This window comes from Talpa occidentalis, unplaced genomic scaffold, assembly GCF_014898055.3.
Source record: "Talpa occidentalis isolate TD23 unplaced genomic scaffold, MPIMG_talOcc4v2.1 talOcc4.7, whole genome shotgun sequence".
NCBI lineage: Eukaryota > Metazoa > Chordata > Mammalia > Eulipotyphla > Talpidae > Talpa > Talpa occidentalis.
The window spans coordinates 109,034,704-109,062,218 of record NW_023605083.1 but is presented as its reverse complement, the minus strand read 5'-3'; the positions used below and the strand labels follow the sequence as shown (position 1 = coordinate 109,062,218).

At 35.1% G+C, this 27,515-nt stretch overlaps 1 protein-coding gene across 2 annotated transcripts in view; it reads left to right on the top strand.

Moving 5' to 3' along the window:
- The first annotated feature begins 1,599 nt into the window (after positions 1 to 1,599).
- The window catches only part of GDPD1 (glycerophosphodiester phosphodiesterase domain containing 1), a 34,725-nt gene continuing 8,809 nt past the window's right edge, over positions 1,600 to 27,515 (top strand). The window contains exons 1-6 of one of the 2 annotated variants that reach the window (XM_037493601.2): positions 1,600 to 1,841; positions 14,068 to 14,110; positions 20,474 to 20,609; positions 23,138 to 23,183; positions 26,035 to 26,153; positions 26,688 to 26,777. In XM_037493601.2, coding sequence (XP_037349498.1) covers positions 1,700 to 1,841; positions 14,068 to 14,110; positions 20,474 to 20,609; positions 23,138 to 23,183; positions 26,035 to 26,153; positions 26,688 to 26,777 — 576 coding nt within the window. In that variant the 5' untranslated portion in view covers positions 1,600 to 1,699. Of the gene's footprint in view, positions 1,842 to 11,521; positions 11,593 to 14,067; positions 14,111 to 20,473; positions 20,610 to 23,137; positions 23,184 to 26,034; positions 26,154 to 26,687; positions 26,778 to 27,515 lie in introns of those variants that run through there. The other variant, XM_054689061.1, reaches the window with a different exon arrangement.

Genomic DNA, 27,515 nt, shown 5'->3' with positions numbered 1-27,515 from the left:
AACATCAGCCACCATGGGTACCCAACCACATATTTGCAATGCTTTCTTTAAAAAGTAAGAGATTAAATCCTGCAGTGTCTTCCTCTAAAATCAGTAGATTTTTAGGTACGGACATTTCAGAACTAGAAGCCCCTCCTATCAAGAATAATCACCTCTTAATGTCAGTGACTCCGTGTTCCTACCTACATAAATTAAATTCACATTCGTGGGGGCTCCCCTCGTGGCGCAGTGGTTGAGCGCTGGGCTGCAAAGCTGCCCGCAGCCTCTGCAGAGCCGGTTCGATCCATGGCCGCCGGCGAGGGTTCCACGAGGCGCAGCAGACCTCTCCTGTCTCTCCTGCTGCTCCCCTCAGCAGTGTATTTTGTCGTTCTGCCTGCTCTCCCCGCGCTGGCTCTGGTGAATCCTCTCACCCTCCGGCACTTCTGACTGTACCCAGTGCTTGTATAAATAAATAAATAAATAAATAAATAAGTCTTTAAAAAAAAATTCACGTTTGTGTTATTAGACCAGATTAAAATTTGTGGACTGCTTCCTGGGTTTGAATCCTCACTTTGATTATCTAATAAGCTCTACAATATCATTGAGACTTTATTTCCATTAAATATGACAATGCTTTACTTAATATGACATAATGCTTTACTTATCTGGGATACTTTTAATGTTTTCAGTAGATCTTCAAAATACATTTATGAGGTTAGATTTTATTATACCCATTATACAGATGTGGAAACTGAGGCTTAAACTAAGTGATAAGCCAGAGCCATTCAACTTGTACATGGTATAGCTGTAATTGTGGTTCTAAGTTCAGGTCTCTGTCTGCTAAGCTATGGGTGCCTCTATATTTGAGAGTTCAATATTCCTAGTTATGTAGATTTTCCCCAGGTAATATTTATCATATACATGTTTTATTCATTATAAATAGTAGTTGCCACATTTAAGAAAACTTGAAATCTGCCAACCAGGGCGTTCCTCTAACATTGCTTCTAAGACTTTCAAGCGATAACTGTAACCTAGTCAACCTTTCCTTATTTTACATGATCATCTAAGTCAACAAATATTTCTGGCACGAGAATTGCATTTTCACAATGCATTTTCACAATGCAATTGTGAAGGAAGAAGTCCGCCCATCAAATATTTGATTGATCAGTGAGTACATTTTGTAGTATGTGTGACTATAGGGAACGTTCTCTCCGGGCTAGACAAATGGGTGGGTTTATTGTTCAGTAGGTTTTAACTCCTTCATAGGTAACACCTCTCTCTGCGCTTCTTAGAGTGGGGGCTAAATCAAGCCCCGGGAGTTTTCCCATGTGGCTTTTCTAATTGTGTCAGGCCTCACGGAGGCGATTCTAGAATAGCTCTTCTTCCTGAGTGATGGCGGAGGCACTGACAAGCTGACAGGCGTTCGCCGCCCTTCGGAGGCTCTTTGAAGCGCTGCGGTTCTGACCACAAAGCTAGGTGACAAACGCGCCCCACGCGACCTCTCCCCAGCAGCCCGAGAGCGCCTGCGCACCGGAGCCCTTTGTTGCTCAGGCGCCCCGGGCCGCGCGCCTGCGTGCTGGGCCGGCGCGCACAAGTGCGCTGCACCGCGGCCGCCGGCTGAGGGCGAGCAGACCTCGAGCAGCCGCCGCCGCAGCCGTTGCTGCCGCCACAGCGGCGTTCAGCAGGCCGGGAGGGGGAGATTTCCCACTCGGCGGCTGAGATGTCGTCCGCCGCGGCTCTCTACCTTCTCTCCACCCTTGGAGGGTACTTGGTGACTTCGTTCTTGTTGCTCAAATACCCGACCTTGTTGCACCAGAGAAAGAAGCAGCGATTCCTCTGTAAACACATATCTCACCGCGGAGGTGAGGGGGGTCCTCAGAGCCCAATGGCGGAGGTGGGGGAGGCTTTTTAAAAATTTTTCCGGACTGGAGCTGAGGATCCTTGCAGCTCCGCAAAAGGCAGGCGGGTGGAAATACGTGAGAGTTGAAGGAAGAATGGGGGTGTGTGAATAGAGGCTCCCCGGGAGGTGAAGGCGATGTGAAGGGAGGTCTCCAGGGGGAAAGGAGAGGGGTCTGGAGACGGAGACAAGGGTGGGGGTCTCTCGAATGCAGCTGTGTCAGGGGTTCTCTCAGGTAGGAAGGAGCCGGGTAAGAACGAAGGGTAGAGGGAGCGTTTCTGGACAGGTGGAGGGATGATCGCAAGGTCCATTCTTGTCAGCGAGACCCAAGGGGAGTTGGCGGGGCAGAGCCGGGGGTCCTTCGCCAGGGAACCGGGAACTGACTGCTGGGGGCGGGTCAGTGACTGAGCTTGTGGGGAGATCCGGAGCGAGGAGCTTCCAGGGCTGAGGAGATGCGTGAACCTGGAGCTTGCTGCAGCCTGCTGTCTGCAGTCTCTGGGGGACGCCCCCCCCAACCAACCCCCAGCCCCTACCCCCCACTCTTACAGCACCGATAATTAAGAAGAAAGGGAAACTGAGTCCCAGAGCCGGGGACATTTCCCAAGGTCACGATTAAGAGTTTAGGCTGAATTGGGACAGAAACTGGAACGTCTTCCCAGGCATGCAAACCTTGCACCTGTTTTTTAGCCCCACCCTGGACTTAGCTATGACATAGGGATTTCCAAAGACAAAAATTGATTTAGTTTATGACAGGAGAGTATTTGTTTCAAGAAAAATATCTCTATTTTGGAAAAGTGACTTGCTGGAGCCTAGATAATTCACCCTCTTATTTCCCAGAAAGCAGGCCAAACCTTAGCCTCTTAGTGTCTGTTTTATTTCAAACATGATGATAGAATGTTATAAAATGCTGTTATTTCAATCAATGTTAACGGTTCTTCAGAGATGAATGGTAAACTAGGTTAAAATTGCTTGGAACGTGCAGTCTAATACTTGAAATTTCAGGTGAATTCTAGGTTTTCAGTCTAAACTTGATTTAGTATCATAACTCCTTTTCTAATAATAATTGGCCAGGAATAACATTTGAAATATCACAGAAATAGATTTTCATTCTTCTGTACATAATTTTATCAGCTAAATGTAATTTTAAAGGCTGACATCAGTAGTTCTGTCAGTCTCCCACTAGGGAAAAGCAACAAAGGTTTTAAGGGATCACCAGCCAAAGGCCATGTTATTGCTTATTTAGTTTATCTGTATTTTAACATACACATAATTGAACTATAGAATGACATCTGATTACTAAGGTGTCAAAGCCAAAACCCAACTTTCAGTACTTAAGTTGTTGCCATAAATTTTATTTTAGAAGAAATACATGTTAATCTTCGAAATTTTGTGACACCCTTACCAGTATTCCATAGAGGTAAGAAATTAAACACTTTTTAGAAAGGAAAAAAAAGAGAGAGAACAACAGCAAAAAAATGTGCGCTAGATCAACACTGCAGGTATTAAAGCCAGGATAAGCTACATCTCCAATTCTCATTCACTATGGAAATTCTGTAAAAATATTTTCTCTAGATGTTAAGTCATTTCATTTGTTCTGTTTTCACTCATTAGATAAATATTTCCACTTTATTTGTAAATGTGGCTTCACTGTTTGTATATTCAACAATGTAATTGAACCTTTCTTGAGAATCTTGCAGGCCCAAAATCTGTTTATCTCTACAATGGTCCTAAAGTGCTGTAGAAAGTCCCTATGTTATTAGTGCTTTTGTTGAGTATGTCACCAGATAATACAGTTGAATCCTGAGTGATAGTGAAGATATTTACTGAAAAATACTTTGTAAGTCAAAAGGCTAAATTTCTGGGGCCTCCCCGGTGGTGCAGCAGGTTGAGCACTGCACTGTGAAGCTGTCTACAGCCTCTGCAGCGCGGGTTTGAGTCCCAGCCAGCTAGGGAGATACCCACATGGTGTGGCAGACCTCTCCTGCCTCGCCCGCTGCTCCCCTCAGCAGTGTCTTGGGTCCATCTACCTGTTCTGCTCCCCGCTCTCTCTGGTGAATTCTCTCACCCTGACTTGTACCCTCTGACCTGTACCCCAGTTCTTATATAAATATATCTTAAAAAAAAAAAAAAGAGACTAAATTTCTGGAAAATAATAGACTAAAAAGGAGTCACTTCCTTACTTGCTTTTTATTTTCACCTTGGACCCTGATAATAGCAATCAGTTTCTCTGTTAGCCTGTTGCTAAATGTTGGACTAATTCTACATTCCCTTGACTACAAATTCCTAAAATTCATACAAACCAGATAAATAACCATTCCAAAATTGAAACATTGATCATTATATATGTATAAGGTAATTATACCAGGATTGGTATATAAATTGAAACTTTTAAAGTGTGCTATTTTATGTCTTCTATAAAAGAATTATCACCTGAGTCAGGTTCTGGATTATCAGGAATTCAGCTTGGGAATAAGTCTTATTTTCCTTTACTGTAAATTGGGGACTGTTTGCTTTGCTTCTCTTTGGGTTATGATGATTAGGTATATAAAAAGCACTTTGAAAATTGTAAAAGTGTTTAGAGATGTAAGCATGGATACAGGGAACTACTTTTATGTGTTTTACATTTGTGTTAACTGAATTTTTGAGGAGTGAGACCACCTTATGCTTACATTTTCAAAATTTTAATGAACACTTCTGCTTTTTACTAAGATTGATTGTCTATGAAAGTGGAAAGTACTCTGTAATGTTTCAAAAATTACATGCTGTGGACTTGTTTTGTTCTACCTCTCTAAAGCATACATTGTATTGCATTATGATAGGATATGTTAATACATAGGCTTCCCTTACTAGACTGAGTTCCTCAAGGGCAGGTTTCAGGTTTTATTAGTACTTATGTCTCTACCCTCTAGAAAAGATCCTAATATGTAATTAAAATTATAATTTGTTGTCTGTTAATTGTCTACTGCACACTAGATACTTGCCTTGTATTTCCTAAATTAATTTGACCAAAGAACAATTTTTATAATTACAACATATTGATAAAACAGCTGTAGTACTAAAGATGTACCTTTGGGTTAGAGAGCAAGCAGTACTCTCAAGCAGTACTCTTACCTCAAGCAGAAGTAAGACAGAACAAGTCTACAGCATTTAATTTTTGAAACATTACAGAGTACTTTCCACTTTCATGGACAATCAATCTTAGTAAAAAGCAAAAATGTTCATTAAAATTTTGAAAATGTAAGCATAAGGTGGGCTTACTCCTCAAAAGGCCATTTTTAACATTTCTATATGACATTATGAATTTTATTGATATTATGTATATTTGAATTGAATAATTCATGTCATGTCCACCATAGAATATGTGGAAAATACATAAATGAAAAAAAGAAAAAATAGTTTCTAAAATTTTCTAACCAAATTCTGTTAACATTTTTAAGCATATCCTTTGTGTATGTATTTTCATACATTTGAAGTCATACTTTTTATACATTTATTTTATATCCTCACTGAGTTAGCTAGTCATTTACTAACAGAGAAGTGACTTATTTTAATATACCCTTATCTCTGTGAGTCATTGAATTAAACAATAGACTTTAAAAAGAGGTCCATTTATTATGGTCAAGTGGCCAAAGAATTAAAATACAGTATCAGCAACCAATCAAGTCCCCACCTTTCCACCTACTCTATTCCATTGGCCTCAAGGCAGAGTGCTGTCATAATCTGGGCATCCTACCACAGGTGGATCATCAAGTAATAACTTTGAAGGTAAGGGGTGTGCTTGGACTCTGGCTGCTTCAGGATCTTAAACTTTAGTTTGTTGTTCAAGGAGGAAACTCAGGCATCAGTCTGAGTCTGATAGTGCCACTGGAAGAAGTATTTGCAGTTGCAGTCAGAAATATGTTCCATCACAGTGCTGATTCTTTCCCTTAAGCTTTTGTTCCCTCATTCCTATTTTTAGGGAATTCTTCCTTACTTGTCAGTAACATTTTTGTCAACTGGCTCACTCCTTTTTAAAAATGTTTTTTCTTTAAAAAATTTTTTTCTTTTTAGTTTTTGTTTTTAGCCCGTTCCTACTGACATCTAATTAGCAGTGGAGTCATTTATCATTTAGTAATATTTTTCTGCTTAATAAAGCAAATAAAAGTATACTTATTTTTAATTTAGAAAATTAAATATTGTTATCAACAAATTTTGAGATTGTGACAAGATACATAACAAAAAACATTTATCACTGAAGAGAGAATGCATGTAGTAGTTAGTCAGTAAACACTGCCTGTATATCTATGTACAGTTTGAATATAATTCTTTTGTACTTCTATGCTATTGATGTATTTAATTTTTTCTATATCTGAAAATATAAATTTTATTAGTTTTTCTTATGCTTGAAATATAGAAACAGTGTTGCAGTGCTCCAGGGAACCCATATTTAGGAATACTCCCCTCTACTCCTTATGAGCTCTTTATGCTCTTACGTAAATCATAAATACTGTTTCTGAAGTGCACTGTAAATGTTAAGTGAACAAATGAATTTAGAAATGAAGAAGGAAATTTCTTTGCTGCTTGATTTACTGAATAACTTATTTTGAGTTGAGATAAATTATCTTCATATGCTAGGATATGTTTTATTTGTACTAAGCTGTGTTTTGCAATGTCAGGAAATATTTAATCTAGAGGGTTGTTCTTTTGTGGTTGACACATGTTGTCTTAGGTTTTATAAACATCGCCCATCATATGCACACATATATCATGTATATACAGACGATAATGATAGAGGTAGTTGGGAGCATTACTAAACAAGTCTACAATGTTTATTGGTATATAGCACATTTGATTTTAACACTTAAAGAGGAAACAACAGATACTCCTTTTGTTTACAGAATTTAAAGATTTAAACATACAAAAAAGGCATATGTTTCCTTTACTTTTCCTGTCCTAACAGAAATTTACCAATCACAATAAACATAATTGGGGGGAAAAGAAATTAATCAACAAGTAGCTATGAAACACTATATAAGAGAGGAAAAGATAAAATATAAGGAAAAATTAGAAAGTATATGGTGATTCTATAAAGTGGATTGGGAATTTTCAAAGAAGCTTTTCTCAAAGAAATAAAAAATGTGAACTTGTAAAGAGATGGGCAGGAGGAATGTAGAGAAATTGTGAACAAATCATATTAGGGCAGCTTGTAAAATCTGTGATACTTGTTCTCTTCCACATTTCATAATTAACTTGATAACTAATTAAAAATTAAACTTCCATTTCAATGTAGAATGGTTATTAGCAAAGTCAGGCAGTATATAAGCCGCTTGTTGAAGGAAAAGAAAAATTAGCGGCAAGTGTGCTTTTATGAATGATGTGATGATAATTGGAAAGGAAAGAAATTCACACTGTTTCATGAAAGAAGAGCTAGTACCAAATAAGTCCTTGGAGAGGGACTAGTGTACCTCTTAATTAGTCCCTTAGTTACACTCCAGGCTTTCACCATATGAATCTAACAAGTAATTTGTGGATATTATCACTGTGGAATTTAGCTTCAAGCTCTACAGGCAATTAGCAGACTGTGGAAGTAAGGACTGTTATGAGTAACTTACCTGTAAAACTGAAATAACAGTGTTATGTAAATGGCAGCTTAGTTATGAGTGAAGCGTGAGATCTGAAATGATACGCTTTTACTTGAATTGCCATTCTCCACGTTGGCTGTGTAACTTCACCCATTTCTTTTTTTCTGGGGATAGTATTGTTTATCATGGTTGTTGGGATTTTTTTTTTTTTTTTGAAGATTTATTTATTTATTTATACAGGCACTGGGTGTAGTCAGAAATGCGGGAGGGTGAGAGAATTCACCAGAGCCAGAGCCAGGAGCAGAACAGGCAGACTGACGAAATGCACTGCTGAGGGGAGCAGCGGGCACAGCAAGAGAGGTCTGCGCGCCATGTGGGACCCCGCTGGGGGCCGGGGATCGAACTGGCCCGCTGCAGAGGCTGCGGGCAGCTTCACAGCCCAGTGCTCAACCGCTGCGCCACCAGGGGAGGCCCGGTTGGCGAGATTTTAATCAAATAATATATAAAGTGTTAAGCACCGTCTGTTAAGTATGAATATCTTGACAACCTTTTCAATATTTTATTTATTACTGGCTACCTAATTTCATAAACTTATACAGTAGATCAAGATTTTAAATAATAATATTTGCATCCTTAAGTTAATTACGTTTTAATTCATTACAATTAAAATTAATATGGGAAGCAGACCTAAAAGATAAGCAGGCAGACAGTGTAAATATTAACTGTAGGGAAATTTATCTCAGAGTATTGAATCTCTATCCCATCTTTTCCCTAATGCCTTTACTCCAAATCAAAAGATGAAACAATAAGTGTGTTTTGAATTTGTTCAAATATACACACATTACAAACATAAACAAAAGTAGTAAGACTCCTTGAACCCAACACCCAATTTTTTTTTAATAATAAATTTTATTTTTATATTCCCCATACAATTGCAACCCCCCCATTCTGACCCCAATCCCTCCCCTCCCGCCCCTCACCCCCGAAAAAGTGTCTCTGGTTCATAGTTTCTTGTTGATTTTGATTTTCGCTTTCTTATAGTTATTCATTTTTCTGGTCCCTTATTTAAGTTTTCTAGATTCCTGCTATGAGTGAGACCATCCGGTATTTTTCTTTTTCTTTTTGGCTTATTTCGCTGAGCATGATCCCTTCCAGCGCCATCCATGTTGCTGCAAATTGCATGTGTTTATCTTTTTTGAATGCTGAGTAATATTCCATGGTATATATGTACCACATCTTCTTAATCCAGTCATCTATTTTTGGGCATTTGGGCTGTTTCCAAAGCTTAGCTATTGTAAATAGTGCTGCTATAAACATAGGGGTGCAGGTGTTCTTTGGAATTGATGTTTCTGTGTCCTTTGGGTAAATACCTAGGAGTGGAATTGCTGGATCATATGGAAGCTCTATGTTTAGTAGGTCCAGAAATCTCCACACAGCTCTCCATAGCGGTTGGACCAGTTTGCACTCCCACCAACAGTGCAGAAGAGTTCCTTTTTCTCCACACCCTCGCCAACACTTGTTGTTGCTAGTTTTTTTAATATGTGCCATTCTCACTGGTGTAAGATGGTATCTCATGGTAGTTTTGATTTGCATTTCCCTGATTGCAAGTGATGTTGAACATTTTTTCATATGCCTGTTGGCCATTTGCATTTCCTCTTCAGAGAAGTTTCTTTTTAGCTCTTCTGCCCATTTTTTGACGGGATTATTTTCTTTGTTCCAACACCCAATTTTTAACTCATACCCAGTCTGGTTTCTTCTGTATCCCTGCCCATACTCACTGAGATTATTTTGAAACAAATTTCAGATATCATCGGTTCAAGCACAATTTATTCAAAATATATTTTGAATATTTATATACAAATTTATATAAAAATGTCCAAAATATTTATTGAACACTATTTTGTAGATTATTCTTCTTAAAGATGTATATAACAAAGTCCTTGTGTTTAGAATTTGAGAAGGCTAATAACACTGCTTTCTTTTCCTTTCCCAGTTTGGAACCAGTTTAGAAATATGCAGTTAACTTTGTCACTAATAGAGTGACTCCATTATGGACTCCATAATTTTCTCTCCAGATTGAACTTAATACTAGAGCTGGAGGCCTTTTCCTTCTGGGCCTGCCTGGCAGACTTTACAGATAAGCAGAAATTTTGTTTCTTCTGAGATTGGGCCACTTCAGATTAAGAGGAGTGAAGGATTGAGTCACAGATGGACAAACAACTCTTTGTCCTGAGTCACTTTTGCTCCCATGGAATGAGGAGATGAGGTAACAAAGAAGGGTTAAAAGTCTTCCTTCTGTTCTTTTCCCTTATTAGGGACTAGAATGGAATTTTCCTTTACTAGATGCAAACCCGTCGTGGGAAGTAGATATTTTCCTAAATATTTGCTTTCAAAAAGCCTTGTTAGGATATAGTTAAATATATCAGGATAAAAAATTGTAAGATTAAAAAAATTGAAGGTTTTTTTAAAAATTAGGGCTAGCTCGCATGTAGTAGCTTAATTTTTAAAAAATACATGTTTGCACCCAAGTAGCCACCAATCAAATCAAAATATAGACTTTTTCTAAAATCCCATAAAATTCCCTTCCCTGTCTATCCTCTTCCATCCCCAGAGATAAATATGCCTCTGACTTTTATTATCTTTGATTAAGACAGTGGTTTTTAAAATGTGGTCTGTGGACTCCTGGTTGTCTGCAAGGTCAAAACGATTTCCATAAGACATTATATATAACTTTTTCACTTTGTTCACATTTGCACTGATGCGTGCAAAGCAATAGTGGATAAAACTGCAGTCACTTTAATGAAATCACAAATGAAAGCAATAGTAGGAGATATACTAGTAGGCCTTGTATTTATTCTTCACCATCACCCACTCAGTTTATAAAAAGATAATTCACTTATGAATATCTTTCATGTAGTAGTAATTTTAGTAAATTTCAGTCTTTGAGTACATATAAATTAGTATTTGTGAAAAATTGGAAATACAATACTTTCGCTTCATACCAAATTATATGTGGTTATCTTAAGGAAAAGCATATATATATTTTTAAAAGATTTTATTTATTTTTATACAAGAGCTGGGGTACAGGCCAGAGGTGCAGGAGGGTGAGAGGATTCACCAGAGACAGAGTGGGGAGCAGAACAGGCAGAGGACCGAAATACTCTGCTTAGGGGAGCAGCGGGCACGACAGGAGAGGTCTGCCACGCCATGTGGGAATCTCCCTGGCCAGCCAGGAATCGAACCCATGCTAGAGGCTGCAGACAGCTTCACAGCACTGTGCTCAACCTGCTGCACCACTGGGGAGCCCCAAGAAAAAGCATATATGTTTTTGAGTTGTGAGCTGAATTAGCCTTTTATTTTCCCCACAGAACACCTTATTTTTTTTAATTATTGACTTATTTTTTTAACATCATTATTCATTTTTGTACAATGTTTCATTTTTTCCCTTCAGGTGTAATCCCTAGAAAAGTCTCACCACCAAATCACCTGTGAACTGTCAATCACAGTCTCTTGTGCTCTTCCCTCCCCTGTTTTGACCCCTCTCTCTGCCCACTCCCCTGCTATATGTCTCAGATAGTTTGCCTGCTAGTTTGTCTTTTTTTTTCTTCCCTGACCCCTTGCAGAACACCTTTTTTACTTAAAAAACTCACTGGCAAACTATTCAGACTTGAGTATTCAGCAGATATGTTCTTGATAATTAATAAATTTATTCTGTCATTAGGAGAAAAATGATTTAGCTGTTATTTTGGCAGTGTTGATGATTAGACTTGATTTAATTTAAAAAAATGAAGATTTTGGAAAATGTGTATCCTCCACTATGAGGCTGATAGCTTTTCATAGTTAAGAAAGATTGGGAAAATGAGAATGTTTCAGGCATACAACATGTGCTTAAGACTTTGTTCCCCTCCCCCCCCATTTTACTTTATTTTAATTTTATTGATCTCCTCTATTTTAAAAGTAATGTTTATTATTTGTAGAGGGTTTGTAAGGTTAAAAGAATGCATATTAGAAATCATTAGTATGCTGACCATCTGGACTTAACTGCTATTAATTTGGTTTTTTAAGGTAATCTATTGACTTGTTGGGCCAAAAAGCAAAGAAATTGAAAATCAATCTGAAGGAACTATTGATGTTGACTTTGATCATTTGGTTAAGGTGTGTCTGCCAGATTTTCCCACTGTGGAGTTACTTTTTTTTCTCTTTGTAAATACTATTTTTGTAGAGCAGCACTTAGAAACTACATAAATACTCCATTCCTTATCACATTTTCAGTTCATTTGTTAAATGATTTCAGAATCCCCTACTTTGATTCAATGGCTTGAAATCTGTTGCTATCATCATTTTGATGCAAACATTGTCTCAGATTTGGTCAGTGGGAGCTCCTTCAAACTGGCTTCTGTGTACTTTTATTTATTTATTAAAGATTGATTTTTAAAAAAATTATTTTAAAGATTTATTTATTTATGCATACAAGAGCTGGGGTACAGGCCAGAGGTATGGGGGGCGGTGAGAGGATTCACCAGAGATAGAATGGGGAACAGAACAGGCAGATTGACCGAAGTACACTGCTGAGGGGAGCAGCGGACAAGTCAGGAGAGGTCTGCTGCACCATGTGGGTTGCTCCCTGGCCAGCCGGGGATCGAACTCATGCTGCAGTGGCTGCAGACAGCTTCATAGGTTGCGTCTTAACCCCTTGCGCCACCAGGGAGGCCCTAAAGATTGATTTTATTTATTTATGCATATAAGATCTGGGATGTAGTCCAAAGTTGTGGAGGGTAGAGGGGGTTGAGAGGATTCACCAGAGATAGAGTGTGGAGAACAGGTGGATTACCTGAAATACACTGCTGAGGGTAGCAGCGAATGAGACAGGAGATTTCTGCTGCGCCATGTGGGTTAGCTCCCTGGCCAGTGGGGAAAGAATTTGTCCCTCAGTGGCTGGCAATAACTTGATAGCACTGTGTCTTTAACACCTGTGCCACCAGGGAGGCGCTAATTATATAATAGAAGAAAATTTTAATTCTTTCACACATACGTTTAGATGGTATTATTGAGAAAATATTCTAATGCTAATACTCAAACAGTACCCTAAACTTGAATTTCCTCAATTTGTTGAGAAAAAAATGGGCTTTTCCTCAAAATATTTGGAAAAGTGTTGCTTAAGCCTTTTTTCTGTACAGTCCAATAATTATTCAGTGATCCAGAAATCTTTTAATTTTAAAGTAATGCTGATTTACCTAGTATATATTAGATAGATTTTTTTTCTGTGTTCTTTTTTTTAACTGCAGTATTATTCTTTGCTTCAGTTAATGAACATTCACCAAGCACCAGTTACTGTGATAATGGCAATAATAACAGCAATGATCTCTTACTGAATATCCCCTATACTATTTCATTGAATCTGATGTCATTAGTTATAAAATGCAAATTTTAATGTACAGCTAAGAGAAAATCTTGCCAATTAAACTAATATACACTATCCATTATAAAATGCACCCTAACTTCAGAGATATTAAAAAGTAAAAAACTGGGCCTCCCTAGTGGTGCAGGGGTTAAAGACACAGTGCTGTCAAGCTATCACCAGCCACTGCAACAAAAGCTCGATCCCTGGCCAGGGAGATAAACACATGGTGCAGCGGACCTCTCCTGTCTCACCCGCTGCTTCCCTCAACAGTGTCTTCAGTCCGTCTGCCTGTTCTGCTCCCCACTCTGTCTCTGGTGAATCCTCTCACCCCCCACACATCTGGCCTACACCGCAGTTCTTGGATACATAAATAAATCTTTTTTTTTTTTAAAGTGAAAAACTCATTTTTTAAATGGATGACCTGGCACTTGACATGTAATTTATTTAATTATGCCAATAATTAATAATATATTAGTAGGTACAATCATTTTCATTCTTATAGATAAGGAAGCACAGCCAGAGAGGATAGGTAAGTTTCCCAAGGCACACTAGTATCAAGTAGATTTGAAAGCAGAGATCCTAACTCCTGAGTCCCTTTATCAACCACTACACTATATTGCCTTCAGTCACAGTGATTAAAACACAGTTACTTCTTTTAAGTAATTCATGGGGAAGGGAGAAGAGAGACAGGTACATAATTTATGCTATAATGTGAGACATACCTTACTTAGTAGGGAGATGTATTAGACTGTGGGGATACAGAGGAAGGATGGTTTAACTATATCTGAGGAGGTTTATTTATTTTTAAATTTTGTTGTTGTTGTTGAAATACCATTTGTTTTACATCCTTGATGTTGTTTTGACAATATAGGATCCCCTCTCCCCTCCAGGTGTAGTCACGGGAGCCCTCCCTCCACCAAAACACCTATAGTTCTCCACAAGGAGGAGGTATATTTGTATCACACTGTTTTCCGTCTTCCTCTGACAAGCAAATATTATAGCTTAAAAGTCTTATTTATCTTCTAAACTTCCTGCATTCCTGTGGCTATGTTTCGATTTTTTCATTCTTCCTAGTATAACTATGCTACAAAACAAAGTACACTCTTTAAAGCACTTGGAATGTCTACATAACATAAATATGAACTTTCACTAGATGTGTCTTATTAAAATGAATTTCTGGAAAATAAAATGTTAAATAGCTAAGTAAATGAAGTTTAATGTTTTCACAGGAGCTGGAGAAAATTTGGAGAATACGATGGCAGCCTTTCAGCAGTAAGTATATAAAGAGGTATTTTTTTCTTACAGTTAATCTTCAAAGTGATGATGACTCACAAAGTGAAGATAGTATACATGTAGCATCCATTTGTGAATGTTGTTTCTATTTTATTAAAATCACTTTTTTATTTAGTTAATCTGAAGTGTTGCTAAGAGTGTTTGGCTCTGCATAAGTGAAAACCTGCATCAGTTTTGGATAATCAAAAGATACTATAGTTCCAAAGCTGAAAAGACATTTGTAACAAGGAACATACTGTGTGTAATGCTAATTAGTCCTGGAGAGAAAGAGAAAATGAAACAACTGTTATATTGGCTGTTGTTTATGAATGAGATTTTATGTCTCCCAGTAATACTTGTACAGGCCTGAATCTATAATCTGGTCTTTCTTCTTTGATGCCTCATAAGTGTTGATTTTATTTTTAAAATAAATAAATGTTGTACTATTTGTAGATTATTTATGTTAGATATAGCTATCTTTTAGAACATCTCATAGAGAAGCAGCAGGAAAGATGGGAATGAAAGCTGATTGATACCCTGTTCTTTGTTTTAAATGATTATCATCAGTCTGTGGTAATGAGGTCTCCTTTTCTCTGAAAAATAAGACAGGGAATGTGAAAAGTTAAATCCCATGAAAGACATTACCTTTCCATTTTTAGTAAGAAAAAATATTTTCTTGTATAATTTTTGAGTCATCTTTATATATGTAAGTGGGGCTGAAAAATCAGGAGAATTTGGCTTAAGTTTTTGTTCTACTTCTCATCATACAAGGATTCCTTAGAGATTATTTTTCCTATAATCATGTTCAAAGATACTGCTTCTCCATATTCTAAGTTTATCTAAATCCTATCCTGTATATATCCTTGTTTACTCTTCCTCTTCTGTAATATAATGCTTTATGACTGTAATCTCAAAAGCAAAATCTTTACTCCTATCACAAAAAATGAAACAGAATACTTTAAATAAAATTATTTATCTTCTCCACTTAGATTAGCTAGCTAGCTAGCTATCACTATACACAACAGACATATATACATATATATGTAATGCACCTATATACACACGTGAAAATTTTATGTGTACAATCTCCACAGACACACTATTATCTATTATCAAATATTTATTTTCTGGAATGATATATGTGACTTGGTCTGAGATACTCATAACTTTGAGTGATTTTAGCATTCTTTATGTTTGAAGTATATTATTTTATAAAGTTTTACCAGCCACCCATATTTATGAAATTAAAATATTGAGTTGTAGACTAAGCTATTTCTAAGGATTGTTCATTTGTAAAATAAATAATTTTTTTAAAGACCTCTGCATGGAATTGGAATTTCAATTTTTTAAATTAATTTTACTTATTTATTTTATACATATTTTATATCATTTTTCATTTTTGCACAATGTATGCATTTTCATCTTGGTTATAGTCCCCATACAATTCCCACTCCCTTTGTTTTGATTCTACTCCCTCCTCCCCACCCCCCCATAAATGTGTCTCTGGTTTATAGATGCTTGTTGATTTTGATTTTTTATAATTAGGTTTTTCCTGGTCCCTTATTTAGGTTTTCTAAATTCCTGCTGTGAGTGAGACCATCTGCTATTTTTCATTTTCTTTCTGGCTTATTTTGCTGAGCATGATCCCTTCCAGCGCCATCCATGTTGCTGTAAATTGCATGAGTTTATCTTTTTTGATTGCTGAGTAATATTCCATTGTGTGTATGTACCACATCTTCTTGATCCAGTCATCTATTTTTGGGCATTTGGGTCGTTTCCATAGCTTAGCTATTGTAAATAGTGCTGCTATAAGCATAGGGGTGCAGGTGCCCTTTTGGATTAATATTTCTGAGTCCTTTGGGTAAATACCTAGGAGTGGAATTGCTGGATCCTATGGAAGCTCCATCTTTAGCAGGTTGAGAAATCTCCACACAGCTTTCCATAGTGGTTGGGCCAGTTTGTACTCCCACCAGCAGTGCAGCAGAGTTCCTTTTTCTCTACATCCTCGCCAACATTTGTTGTTGCTAGTGTTTTTAATATGTGCCATTCTCACTGGTGTAAGATGGTATCTCATTGTAGTTTTGATTAGCATTTCCCTGATTACAAGTCTTGTTGAACATAAAATAAATAATTTTTAAGGAAGGATGATATGTAAGTATCTTTTATCTTTAAGATTTTGATCTTCTGACTTTTTTTTTTTGCTATTGAAGGAATGTGTAATCTAGATAGTTTTACTTGCTGTATACGACATTATATCTCTCATAATGTTTTTATATTGTTTTGTTCAAGCAGTAGCTATTGAAAAGTACACAACCTTCTCGAACCATTATGTGGAAGCTTTCTGTAACTAGTTTTTGGGAGGTTTTCTGTTACTTTAAAAGAAGGTAATTCTTACATGTATTACTATCAGTATTTGCTAGATGCTTTTATCTGTAAGCTGCTTGTTAATTTACTTTGAAATTTATATAAAATCTAACTCAAATAATCTTTACCTTTAATCTCTAAAATATTTTTTGTTGTTGGTCATGATTTTTGTTTTGTTTTATGCATCAGTGTTCTTGCTATCAATAAGTACGTTTTTATTGTACTTCAAAAAATTACAAATGTTCTATTGTTTTTAACTGCTAGGATAATTAGACAATTTTTTAAAACATTTTTGTTTCACCAGCAACAAGAAAAATAGTTTAAACATACATTTTCAAGGTGCCATATATTAAAAAGGTTATATTTAATTGGCAAAAAACAGATACTCTGCTTAAGTATGGTATGTCCTTCATAGGATAAGTAGTTAAGGGACAGATAGTAAAAATACAATGAGCAGCTGAAACTTAGCTGCCCTTATTGATGTACATATTTAGATATAGTTCACAATGTATACTATCATGACATGGAAGTAAAACCTAAAAAAATATTAGAGAAAGTGTAAATAGTTGATGTAAGAAGCCTGGTTAAAATTAACCAGGAAATGGAGAAGATACCAGGATGAGAAGAGCTATCATTTAGTAGAGCAGAAGAAGCTGTTTTTAAAATGTGAAATGTTTGAGATTAAGATCTGAGGATATGTGGACCAGGTATGTTTAGGAAATTGAAAGGGCCTTACTATATAGAAAATTGATTCATTCTATTTTAGTAAGACTAAAGAAGTTGTTAGAACTGACATATAATTGCATCTCACAATTTATAATAAGTCCTTTTTGTAGACTTATAAAATGCTTTCATCAACACTTTGGGTTATGAATATGATTATTCTGTGATACCTTGGGAGCAAGAATCTCATCTTACTGATCTCCCACTCACTAACATCTAGTTCTGGGCCTAGTAGGCTCTCACTAGTTCCCTACTGAAAGAGATACACAAAGGGACACTCAAGAACAAAGAATATTATTAGCAGAAGACAGATGAAAGAGACAAACCTCATCCAAAGAAAGAACAAAGGACTAAGGAATTTTATTGCACACACACACACACACACATACATTTACACAGTCACTAAGCCCTTGAGTATGTAAAATCTGGTTCTTAAGAGCTAATAAAACTAGGTTATTAAACCAGGCTGTCTTTGTAAATACCCATAGGACAACTTGATCCCTGTGGTATTAACATGAATGGTAAGAGAAAGAAGCAAATTGTATTAGCCATAGCAGGAAGTATAAATTGGCAGAGAGTCAAAATAATTAATCAGTGACCTGATTCTCATATTTTAGAATATTTAATTAATACAATATTAATTATCTATGAAATGGAAATAATAATATACTAATTATCTGGTCTATGAAATGGGAGTAATCATGTTAGGTATAAAGGAGATCAAATAAGTTCCTTAACAAAGAATCTTTGTAAGTTGTTAAACATTGTTTCTATGGAGTTTCAGATAATTTCACATCTTCTTTTAGAGGTAGAGTTTTTATTTCTTTTTCTGGAAATGTTGAAACCTTGGCTTCCCTAAGTTTTTTCTTGTATTTGTCATTAGCTTGTCAGAAATTCATATATAAAATATTTGGTGGTTCAATAGGATAGATGCATATTTCTATTTATGGAAAAATTTGAAGGCAAAATGATTTTTTTCCTTTCATCACTGTGTTCTAGCTATTTGTCCCTCAAATTTGGAATGATTTCATTAGGATAATTTATTTACAAATTATCCCAGATGCATTTACTATTGCTCTAAATTTTTACTTAATATATTATTTTGTGATAAGAGGTAAATGTACAATAAGTAGAAAATATTTTTCATGTAAGTCTTAAGTATTTCTAAAAATAGTCAACTTACCAGCTAAAGGCAAACGATATTAGGTAATGCATATACTTTTTTTAAATATAGGAAAAGATAGATAACCCCACTCTTACTCTCCATTAACACATTCATACAAAAAAAGACATGTGCTTGACCAAAAATCAGTAGTACCACTTTTTTCTTTTACTAGCATTTAAAAAATGCTAGCGTATTATTTTAAAACAGTGTGCTGACTATATCTATGTTTACAGTTTCTACACGTCTTACTCTTTTTTAAAAAAGTAAACACAATACATCAACAATATTTAAGGAAATTTTAAAAATACAAAAAAAAGAGTGCTACCAACTCAAAAACTTTTTGTTTGCGTCTTTTCTTTTCTTTTTTTTTAAGATTTGTTTTTTTTTTTTTTATGCATACAAGAACTGGGGTGTAGACCAGAGGTACGGGGCAGGGGTATAAGGATTCACCAGAGACAGAGTGGGCTGCAGAACAGGCAGATCTACTGAAACTGTGAGGGGAGCAGTGGATGAGGCAGGAGAGGTCTGCTGCGCCATGTGGGTTAGCTCCTTGGCTGGGGATGGAACTCCTGCCTGGCCCAGTGGCTGGCTACAGCTTGACAGCACTCAGCCTCAAACGCCTGCACTACCAGGGAGGCCCCTTCTTTGTTCATTTTTGCAGTCAAATGCACTACCCTTTGCTCATTTTTAAATTTATTTTTTTGTTGTTTTTGAGTTGTAAGAACTTTTTATATATCGTGGTGTACAATTTAAGTGCAAGCATTTTAGATAGATGATTTGCAGATATTTTCTCCCACTCTGCCCTTTTACTTTGTTGATAGTGTCCAGTTTGTCTATTTTTTTTCCTTCTGTCCTTTTGGTGTCATGTATAAAAAATTATGGCCAATCCAGTATCATGAAGCTTTTCTTGTCTGTTTTCTTCTAGGAATTTGTTTGTTTATTTGTTTTAGGTCTTATGTTTAGGTCATTGATCCATTTTGAGTTTACTTTTAAAATGATTTAGGAAAATCTCCATCTTTATTCTTTTACATACAGATGTTCTGTTGTCTGAGCTCCATTTGTTGAAAAGACTGTCCTTTCCCCCATTGAATGGTCTTTTCACCCTTGTCAAAAATTATTTGACCATACATGTCAGGGTTTATAGAATTCTAGATTCTCTAATCTCATTAGTTTCTCTATTTAATCACATTGTTGTGATTATTGTAGCTTTGTAGTAAGTTTTGAAATCAGGAAATGTCAATCTTAAAAAAGTGTTCTTTTTTAAGATTGGTTTGACTATTTGAGAATTCTTGAGATTCCATATGAATTTAGGATGAGTTTTTCTATTTTTGTAAAAAAATCATTGGGATTTTGATAGGAATTGCATTGACTCTATACATAAATGTAATATTTACATTTTATCAATAGTAAGTGTCCCAATCCATGAACATTTCGATTTCTATTATGTATTTCTTAAATTTCTTTTAATGATATTTGTAGGTTTCATTGTATAAATCTTTCTCCTCATTGTTTAAGTTAATTCCTAAGTATTTTATTCTTTCTAATGCTATTATAAAATGTCAACTGGGATCAATGTTAATTTTTTTTTGGTGTAAGATTATCTTATGTCCTATGTAAGTAGAGTTAATCTTCTTCCTTTCCAATTTGGGTGCCTTTTTTTGAAGCTTGTTTAATTGCTCTGACTAGACTTCTAATCCTGTGTTAAATTAAAGTGTCAAAAGCAGGCATCCTTTTCTTGTTTTTCAGTTTTTTTCATTCTATACATGTGGAACTGTAGGCCCAGAGAAGGACGTTTGCTTGCCTAAAGTTATACAGCAAGTTTGTAGGCAAAGCAGAAACTGGTCCCAAATCTGGTCAAGTATTCTTTAGATTATATTGAGTTGTCAGAACTAAGGATAGCTGCTTATAAAAAAGAGGCAACGTGATCCTCTAATTCTAAATTCACTTTAAATATATTCACATGAAGAAATCACAATAAATGACAGTGTTAAGGAGAAATTTTATTGTTATGGATTTTTTTGTTATTTTGTTCTGTAACTCCAAATTCTTATATCTGATGCATTTCACCTAAATGTTTAAGTTTGGAATGTTATTCTTCTCTATTTCTTTAGTGCAGTTAAAATTGGAACTGATATGCTCGAGTTGGACTGCCATATCACAAAAGATGAACAAGTTGTAGTGTCACATGATGAGAATTTGAAAAGGTCAACTGGGGTCAATGTAAATATCTCTGATCTCAAGTACTGTGTAAGTAAAAATGCATAATAAACTAATATTTAATAGCTAGTACGACCTATAATACATTTTTTAAAAGATTGATTTATTTATGCATACAAGAGCTGGGGTACAGGCCAGAGATATGGGTGAGAGGATTCGCCAGAGACAGAGTGGGGAACAGAGCAGGCAGACTGACTGAAAAACTGCTGAGGGGAGCAGCGGGCGAGTCAGGAAAGGTCTGCAGCGCCATGTGGGTTGCTCCCTGACCTGCTGGGATCGAACTTGTGCTGCAGAGGCTGCGGATTGCTTCATAATGCGGTGCTTAACCCCTTGCGCCACCAGGGAGGCCCACGACCTATAATATTTTTAAACAGTGAATGCCAGATGGTGCTTCAATAGTAATAATAATAATAATAATAATAATAATTGAATGATAAGTAATCAAATAGTGAATGTCAAAGCAAACTTAAAAACTACTCTGACTTCCAGTGAAAATTTGTATTCATTCCATACATCTATGATGACTTTTTTCTGATACATTCTTTTTTAAAGATTTATTTATTTATTTGTTTGTTTGTTTATTTGTTTATTTATACAAGCACTGGGTATAGTCAGAAGCACGTGAGGGTGAGAGAATTCACCAGAGCCAGAGCCGGGAGCAGAGCAGGCAGAAGGACCGAAGTACACTGCTGAGGGGAGCAGCGGGCGGCAGGAGAGGTCTGCGCGCCATGCAGGACCCTCCTCCGGTGGCCGGGGAGCAGCCGGGGATCGAACCGGCCCTGCAGAGGCTGCGGGCAGCTCCGCAACCCAGTGCTCAACCGCTGCGCCACCGGGGAGGCCCTTCTGATACATTTTTTAACAAAATTTTCAAAGTCCTCAAATGTGAAACTATTAGAGTTAAACCTATTTGAAGTAGTCTATAATTTATTTTATTCAGATTAAATATATGTATATACATGTGTATACATATATATATATATTAGTTTTAGCCTTCAAGTACAGGAAAACACCCTCAAAGTCTTGTTTTAGTAGTTTACATACTCATTATTGCTCATTATAGTAAATACTGATAATGAAAGAAAAAATAATGCCTACTTTTTTGTCAGTTTATAATGTTTTATTTGTTAAAAAATATGACTATGTTGACATTTATTAATTCTGCATGGTGGTGGAATTTTGTGATATAAACTTCACATCTCTTACATAATTAAATATAATAGAATTAGGGTTGACTTGAGAATTAGAATGAGGTACTTTGGGGATATCCTTCTATTCCCTATTGACCAGTGTTATGACAAGCATTGTACTCAACAGTATATAATTCTGGGTATTTTCAAATCAATGAAACAACTATTTATGACAAAAAGTCAGATATTTTTCCTCTCTGTGAATTGACCTGCATACTATTACCGTATAATTCTAATATTTATTTTCATTAATATTTCCAAAGAACTTACAGCTTTTTTATGCAACATATAAATACTGTGCCCATGAATGTGGCTTTTATTTAACATTGTTTTATTTTTTATTGCGCTATCACTAGTTTGCCTACCACTAGTGCCTATTTTTACCACCTAAAGAAAACTTAAGTTAATAGAATACTAAATGTATGTATACCCTGTATGTTTATAGTTGTGGTCTCACTGTATGTTATGTATATCATATGTTTTAAAACACTACCATTATGGCATTTTACACATTTTTCCATGCTTTTTTTTAAAAATAGACTTTAATTTTTTAGAGCACTTAATAGGTTCACAGTAAAATTGAACAGAAAATACAAAGAGTTCTCTTATAACCTCTGACTCCACATAGGCACAGCTTGCCTTACTATCAACATCCTGCATCACAGTGGTAAATTTGTTATAATTTAATCTACAGTGCAAATCATCATCACCCAAAGTCCATAGTTTACATTAGGGTTCATGCTTGGTGTTGTATATTCTATGTTGTGCATTCTATGCATAACATGTACTGACATGTATCCATTATTACAGTATCATGCAGAATAGTTTCAATGACCTATAAGTTCTCTGTGCCTCACCACTATAACCTCTGACAACCACTGACCCTTTTACTGTCTGGATCAACTGTCTACTGGGAGGTCCCTTAGTAGAATTCTAATTTTTGTTGTATCCTTGCCATTATTGAACATTATAATTAAGCCAAAATTTACTAACTTGTTAGACTAAATTTTAACTAGAATTTATTTGATTTATTAATGTGAACATTAATTTATTTTATTATGTGCTTTTAAAGAATTTCTATATGATTGCTATCTATTTTCTTTACATTTTCTAGACATTTGTCTGAGATCTTTGTATATTTATTACTGAGAAAAGGTTCATCTTAAATAGTACAAATTTCTTGTAGGTTGTGAAAATAACTAATTCTGTAGTTAATTTGCTGTTAGGGATGTTCTGCTAACGGGTGCCTTATGTCAACATATATAATGTTTGTTCTTTTATTTTTTTAAGAAGCAAATATGTCTTAATGTAAGGCACTAAAACCTTTTTGATTTTTGAGAGTTTAACTTTATTCAATTGTATCTTTCAAAGGAACTTCCATCTTATCTTGGCAAACTTGATGTCACATTCCAAAGAGGTAATATTTCCTGCTGCAACTTAAACATCCACATTAATGTGTATTCATTTATGTGAGAAATAGATATACATGCATGTTCTGTTATCATAGCAAGTTTCACCTAAAAGTACTGCCCTCAAGGCTTATTTTCTCAGGCCTACAAATCTGAAATCTTGACCCTGTAATAATGAAGAACAAAGATTTAACTGGCTTATTCTATTTAAATTTATATGTACCTTTCAAAAATTTATTCAAGGAACCAGTTGCTATAAATTTATATATACTTAATCCAAGCCTGAGCATTAATTACAAGAAGCCCAGCTATTATTCGAGGTACTTTGTATTTCTAAATCTTCAAGTTTTAGAATATTACTTTAGTTTATAGTGGCTAGTCAACATAAATAAAAATAATAAATGAAAAGAAATTTAAAGGATTCCTTCCAGATCCTTTCTAATTCTGTATCATTTGATTCTATGTCATTTATCCACTCCATATTTTAAATCATTAAGAATTCTGCTACTCAAATGACTATGTATTTCCTACTAATCTTCACTTTTTAATCACTAGCATAGCAGTTTTCTTTCTTCTGAGTGAATATTTCTCACAAAGAAACATGTTCCTGGACCCAATGTGTTAATTATGTTAGAATGGAAAATATACCACTTTGAGATACCGGTGCTAAGAACATATGTGCCCTCACTATCACAATGACTCAAGTGTCTCAATTATAACTTAGTAAAACCACATGATGCTGTATGTTATAGTTCTTGGTATGGCTTGCATATTGTTGAAATCTTGGTTAAATGTTAAGGAATTGTTGCTATTAATTTTCCAGACTATAACTGCTCTGTGAACTAGATTTAAAATTGGCCACTGTAATTTCTCCTTGATTGAGAAATTTTGGAAAGTCAAATAAAAATCAGAATATTGATTAAATTAGCTATCTCTAAGGAATATTTAGATCGGATGTTTGATTTTTGCCTTCCAGGTAAATATTAAGCTGGGTGTCAATTTTGGGCTTGTGAAAGTTAACAGAATTTCATAAGTGAAGTTATTCCAATTTTTCCCTTTGTAGAACAAAGCTAAAGTCTGACAATGATTAAGAAGAAAGAGATTTTAATTTTTTTTCTGGTTTTATACCACCCTCATAAACTCATAAAATGTTTAATGTGAAAAGACCTTTGAGACCATCTAGTCTTGCAGTTATAAAGAAATTAATCATGTAAATTAATTTGATTAGGGTCATAACACAAGGAAATGACAGAGCTAGGATTTGATACTAGGTCTTTTTCTTATCTGACCAGTATTTGGTTATACCATACTGCCTGTCCAGCTAAAGGGTCTCTGCAAATGTCATATATCAATGCCATATTCTCTCAAGTTTCATACAACTATAGAGAATAATTTTCATATTACATTCAACTCATGTAATTAACTTCATATGCGAACTTTACTACATTTAAAATAGACATATAGTACTATAAAAACTGGAATCAGGGAAACTATCAGCTCTCAGAGGAATACACATTCTAGCCCTCTTGCTCTCTTTGTGGTTTGTAACTCTATTGAAGAAGTAATTGTTTTCTTTCAAAAGGTACTTTGATGTACCACAGACTACGTTAAAAATAAATGTGAAGAAGGAGGGGGGAAGTGTTAACCAAAGGGTTTGTTATCTAACCCTGTTTACTTGAATATAGTCTTTTTATTTCATAGGAAATATGTAATTTACATGATCTAGAGTTGACTATAATGATCAATTTTAAAGTTCTAGCATGAGCTACAGGCTACTTCACTAATTCCACCACCTAACATATCCTTTAGTATGCTCCTTGCTTAATATTCTTGTTTTCCTGTGATTGTCCTCATTCCCTTTTTGTGGTGCCTCCCACCCTTGCCCCCACCATTTCCCTGGGTTATCCTCTACCCAGAACAATACTGGGGCAAATTCTTTCTCCAGTTCTTTTTCTACATTCTGTGTCAACTGAGGCATCCAATTTAATTATCTTCACATTCATTTAACACTTTTTCTTTTTCTTTTTCTTAACACACATTTTTATATCCTTGTTCTTTCACTATTAGATGTAATATTGTTCTTACTGTATAATGTGTCATTTTACCTTTACAATGTTGGCTTTATCTGTTTGATACACTTCTAAGTTGATTCATATATACGTCTTACTTGGGTGTGAGTAACTATTGCCCTGTGGCTATGCTTTTGATGGCTAAATTGATTTTTCCACACTTGAGAATCTAATAAAGTTTTTACTTACCTAGAATAGCACTGTCTAAATAGAACTTTCTATAGTGGTAGAAATGCTCTATATTTGTAATGTCCATTATAATAGCCAATAGCCACATATAACTACTGAGCACTTGAGATATGACTAGTGCAACTGACCAACTGAATTTTTCATTTTTGAACTTTTACATTTTATGTAGCTAGTGGCTACCATATTGAGTAGTACAGAACTAAAACGTGTTTAGACTTAAAAGTAATAGTTTAAACTATTTTAAGTAACAGAAATCAGTTTACACTTACTTGAAGGGGAATAAAAGATTTATTTTATCATTAAATTTAATGAAAATATTTAAAGCTTATACTTGTAAAGACAGTGTGTCAACATGAACTACTTATTTTTACTTTGGTATAAAGATCAGGTTAAAATCTGTAGATAGACTATAATTATATTAAGTTACACATAGAAAAATGTAAGGAAAGTACATCAATTGGTGACAATGGTTATATAAGTTTGTATTTTGGTGATTTTTCTTTTCTTTATACTTGTCATCATTTTGTAATTGCCTTATGAATCATACTATAAAAGTAAAAGTTACCTTTATAAAATGCATTTTAAAATCTTGCTTTCTCAGAAGGCGAATGTGAAGGAAAAGATAACCGAATTCCATTATTGAAAGAAGTTTTTGAGGCCTTTCCTAATACTCCCATTAACATCGATATCAAAGTCAACAACAATTTGCTGATTAAGAAGGTACTTAAGGCATTGCCTGCTCTGGGTGTGTTGCATCGGATTTCACAAACTAAACTAGAGGCTAGAGTAGCTGACTGCATAGATTGTTATATAATGTCCAAGGAAATGTGACACTTTAAAAGATCAGTATTGTTTTAAATAATGCCTTGGTAAGAGAGATCACTTTACTGTAGGAAAGCTTATTTTCAAAGTGAATTGTCATGTCTCAGTCATGGATAAAAGTGAGCTTTTATGAACCAATCATTCTGGCATTTGTGCAACTTCTAGTTTAACTTGTTTCAATTATAATTAGTGTATGTCAAATTAAAAAGTAATTGTGTCAGACTGCACACCAACAGTCTTGTCCTACTAGATCAATCATATAATGGTAAATGGTAAATAATTTTCTTATATTTTATAAAAGAAACTTAATTTATATATATCCATGTTCCAAAATGTGCTTTTCACTGCTAGTTATAAATTCTTTTTAAGTGAAATAATGTCAGTAGGTTTATAAATAAACACATGCATAAAATTTTGAATTTTCACATGTAGGTTTCAGAGTTGGTGAAACAGTACAGACGAGAACACATAACAGTGTGGGGTAATGCCAGCTATGAAATTGTAAAAAAGTGCTACAAAGAGGTAAGCTTCAAAAATGATAACAAGTGGTCTATCTTTGCTGTTGTTCTATATCTACAAATAATAATTTATTACAGTAATTATTTTAAGAATTATCTTGTTTCATAGTCTTGGTTTAAAGAAAAATAGTACTGAGTAGGAGCAACTAATCAGAAGTTTGCTAATAGGAATAATGGATTTAATAGTGAATTGTCATATCTCAGTCATGGATAAAAGTGAGCGCTGATGAACCAGGCATTCCAGCATTTATGTAACTCCTAGTTTAACTAGAGTTAATGCAATGTAAGTTCAATGTAATGCCCTATAGCCACGCAATTATTATTTTCACATGCTAATATTAGTTGTTCACCAACATTGTATACATTAGAAACAAAATATGATTCTTATCTTTTAGTGTCTTTTTTTCCTTAGGTAATTGTAATTTTTGCGTGTAATTTTGAATTAAATATTAAGTTCTTCATTTCTGCTGCTCAAACTTCTTTTTACTGTGTATCCCAAATAGAATTAATCAGATTAAACAAGGATCATGATTATCAGGTAGTGTATAAAAGTAGAGCTTTCTACCTACTGAAAATTTTCTTTTTGAAGAAAACATACCTATAAGAAATTAATTTGATATCTTTTGAAATGGTACGCTAAGTTTCTATAAGCAAGTGTAGCTATATCATCAGCTAAGAGAACTTAAAGCTCAAAACATTAAAAAAAAACCTTAAGCATTGAAGACTGTTTATATATGAGCGA